General features: G+C 55.5%; 1 protein-coding gene across 1 annotated transcript; it reads right to left on the bottom strand.

The window, feature by feature from the left end:
• Positions 1–395: 395 nt before the first annotated feature.
• On the bottom strand, positions 396–2452 carry LOC147242135 (NF-kappa-B inhibitor alpha-like). Its single transcript, XM_086188749.1, has 6 exons — positions 2150–2452; positions 1680–1785; positions 1397–1604; positions 1225–1313; positions 874–1134; positions 396–784 (listed from the first exon to the last, which is right to left on the bottom strand). Exons 1-6 carry the CDS (start codon positions 2380–2382, stop codon positions 755–757), a joined length of 927 nt encoding a protein of 308 aa, XP_086044875.1. The 5' UTR covers positions 2383–2452; the 3' UTR covers positions 396–754.
• Between the last annotated feature and the right edge of the window lie 801 nt (positions 2453–3253).

A 3253-nucleotide genomic window follows, 5' to 3' on the forward strand; every position in this document is an offset into this window, starting at 1 on the left:
GCTGGGACTCCGTACAAATACAGTCTAAGTTCACGTCAGGTATTAATTTCCTTTTGAACAAAATCCTGCCCACTCATGCAGCAGCTGACAGGGAAGCACTGGACTTCCCAGACTCTGGCTGAGGTTCCCGCTCACCATGACTGAGCCATCAGGGCTCTGGAAGATTTTCCCATCTTGCCACATTTCCTCGGTATTTCCAGCCAGTGCCACTTCCTGGTGTTGAGCCCCAGTTAGGGCGGAATGTTCAGCGCAATGTGTTCCTCTTTAGTGGCCCAGGGACTTTCAGCGGCGTGACTCAGTGACCTCGCCCCACCAGGAAACCCCAGCTGGTTCCAGGGAGCAGACTGATGACTCGTCACTTGTGTCAGCGGGAGACCAATGAAGACACGACGTTCAAGAGACTGATAGTCATAAACTTCTTTTTAATTGGAACACTTGTTGGTGGGTTCACAGGTACAAAAATAAGATCTCTGTATGTACAATATACTACACGCGCTGGTATTTACACATATTTACTGTATTTATACACCGTTTACGCCGCTGGTCAGGCAGACGGCAAGGAGCTCCACGCGCTCGCTGCCTTCAGCTTCTTGGCAGGGTTCTGACTTCTGGACCCGACTGGACCGAACAGGTCTTCATTCTTGGTTGTGATCCCAGGGCCAGCACCTGTGGATGGGGTGGGGGGTCAGACCCCTGGTGAAGCAGCCCGTTAGAAGCTTCACTGTCATTCACACACCAGCAGAGGGGGCGGAGCTTACTTTCCAAACTTGATGTCATCGTACAGCTGTTGGAGAGAGAGTTCAAAATGTGAACACACCTGGTCGACCTGACGTATGAAATCTCAGACCGGACCGCTCAGGTTCTGGTACCGACCTCAACCTCTGACAGGTCCAGGTCCTCCATGTCACTCTCGTCTGATCCGCTGTCTGGCAGCTCTCTCAGCTCCCGGGCCGTCCTCTCATACAGCTGGCAGCGGATCTCGTCATTCTGGCGCCCGTAGGTCAGGTGGTATGGTGTGAAGCCGCCATAGTTTAAACAGTTGACGTCTGCACCGAGGTCAAGAAGCTGGCGCACCAGCGTTGGGTTCTGGAGATCCACGGCCAGGTGGAGCGCCGTCCGCCCGCTGCACTGTTCCTACAGGAAAGAACGAGAGCAGCGTGAGTTCCCAGTCAGCTTTGACCTCCTGCCGTGGGTGAATATTCCCCTTCAGGTCATGGCGCCCACCTGAGCGTTGACGTCGGCACCAAGACGGACGAGACTCTCCACCAATGAGATGAAACCATTAATGGTCGCCAAGTGGAGACAGTTTTGTCCTTGGGAGGAGAAAAGCTGTGTAAACAACCATGTTCAGAATGTGTGTGTGTGTGTGTGTGTGTGGGGGGGGGGGGGGGCTTACCACTGTAGTTGGGGAAGGATATGATGGAGGGGAGGTGGCGCTGGCTGTTCTGGGTGATGACGCCGAAGCAGGCCAGCGAACCTTTCTTACAGGCGATGTGCAGTGCTGTGTTACCGCTATCGTCGGCGAGCCGCGGGTCACAGCCGGCCTTCAGGAGCCGCTCCACCAGCTGCGGCTGCTCGGTGATCACCGCCAGGTGGAGCGCCGTCTGTGAACCAAAGCACGTGTTAGATGCCGAGGAACCAGAGCGCGGGGAGGGCCGTGACTGATGCAGTGGCCTTACCTGTCTCTGGTGGTTCTGGGCATCCAGGAAGGGGTGGTGGTGGGACAGCCTGATGACCTGGAGGGCGTCATCAGCCGCTTCATGAATGATGGCCAAGTGGAGAAGCCTGGGGGGGAGAGGCCATTAAAATAGTGCTTTTACCCGCCGGCCCCGTGGCCGTGGTCCCAGGGAGCGAGAACAAAGGCCGTGTTGCAACAGTGGAGTTTTGTCAGGTTATTTCCACCAGTTGTGGTTTGACACATCTGATGCTTTATCAGTTCCTGGCAGCGGGCCAGGGACTTTCCTGAACCTCTGAGGCCCCGCCCACACCGCGCTCTCGGCCAAAGTACACACTCACGCTCTCTCACACACACGCGCGCGCACGGTTAAAGCCCTCTAGTTTCTTGTTGTCCTGCAACACTCGAACTCTCCTCGCTGTTCAATCTAAGCGCGCGTGTGCCGCCGGTACAAACGTGAAAACTCCCACTTACGTGTCACCGTCGTCCGTGACCGCGGTTCTCCAGGGCTCGTACTCATGAACGCGCACCTCGGCCATGTTGACGCTAAGCACCTCGAGGTCTTTGACCAGCTCATCCTCCTTCAGGGAATCCAAGCCGCTGTCCAGTCGCTCCTCCGCGCACGGCAGCAGCTTCCCGTGCTTCGGCTCCATGTCGTCCAGGTTATAATCCATCTGCTGGCGGGTGGACACTCGGTGCACGTCCATGTTTGCGAGTCGGGGACGAGGCAGGGCTGGTTCTCACGGCAGAGGTCAGGGCGGACTGGCGCAGCTAGGCAGGCGCGCAGGGTTTTGTGCGCTCGGCTGGGCGGAGCCTCGGCGGGGATTTCCACTTCATTTATCTAAGCGAGTCGCAGGGAAATCACACGGGCTCTGCTTTTGAGAGAAAAATCCCCCGTCCTCCCCCCAGTCACACTCAGACTGAAAACCTGTAGTTTCCTCTGTTCACCTGTGATGCGGCTGAGGGGACCTGAAGAACCCGTCAGCTGGGGGGGTGCATCCATCTTGAGTTAACGCCGCTGCAGCTGCTGAGATCCCCGGGACACGGAGGCTCCCTGCACAGGCTCCTACACTCGGACACCACGGGGGTGTTACAGTGGTGTGTGTGTGTGTGTGTGTGTGTGTGTGTGTGTGTGACTGGTTTAATATTAGTTACAAGCCAAACCGTTTTAAGCTTTTTTGAATAACTGAGGACGAATAAAGACACGTTATGCACTGTGGACCAGCACCAGCTGGTGTGTCTCTGGTTTTTGCTCTGAACTCACAACCAAAGGCCTGGAGCTGCAACAACTGACCAGTCGTTGATTCAGCAATCAGAAGACATGAACTGAGAAATCCTCTGTTCTCCAGCCATTTTATAAATGCTAAATGGACTCAGTTTTATAGAGCGCTTCTCTACCTTAGCAGCACTCCAAGCTCTTTACAGTGTCGTCTCATTCACCCGTTCACTCACTGATGGTGGAGCTGCCATGCAAGGCACCAACCTGCTCATCAGGAGCAATTATGGGTTCAGTGTCTTGCTCAAGGACACTTGGACATGGTCACAGGGGTACAGGATCGAACCAGCGACCCTTCGGTT

Source organism: Aulostomus chinensis, chromosome 20, assembly GCF_037954235.1.
Source record: "Aulostomus chinensis isolate RoL2024-O1b breed Wild chromosome 20, RoL_Achi_v1.0, whole genome shotgun sequence".
NCBI lineage: Eukaryota > Metazoa > Chordata > Actinopteri > Syngnathiformes > Aulostomidae > Aulostomus > Aulostomus chinensis.

Excerpts from the sequence above, each read along its gene's own strand:
- LOC147242135 (XM_086188749.1), bottom strand. The coding sequence starts at position 2,382 with ATGGACGTGCACCGAGTGTCCACCCGCCAGCAGATGGATTATAACCTG. Across the intron at positions 1,605-1,679 it reads CCCAGAACCACCAGAGACAG|ACGGCGCTCCACCTGGCGGT; the intron begins GTAAGGCCACTG and ends TTTGGTTCACAG. Across the intron at positions 1,314-1,396 it reads ATCCTTCCCCAACTACAGTG|GACAAAACTGTCTCCACTTG; the intron begins GTAAGCCCCCCC and ends TCTCCTCCCAAG.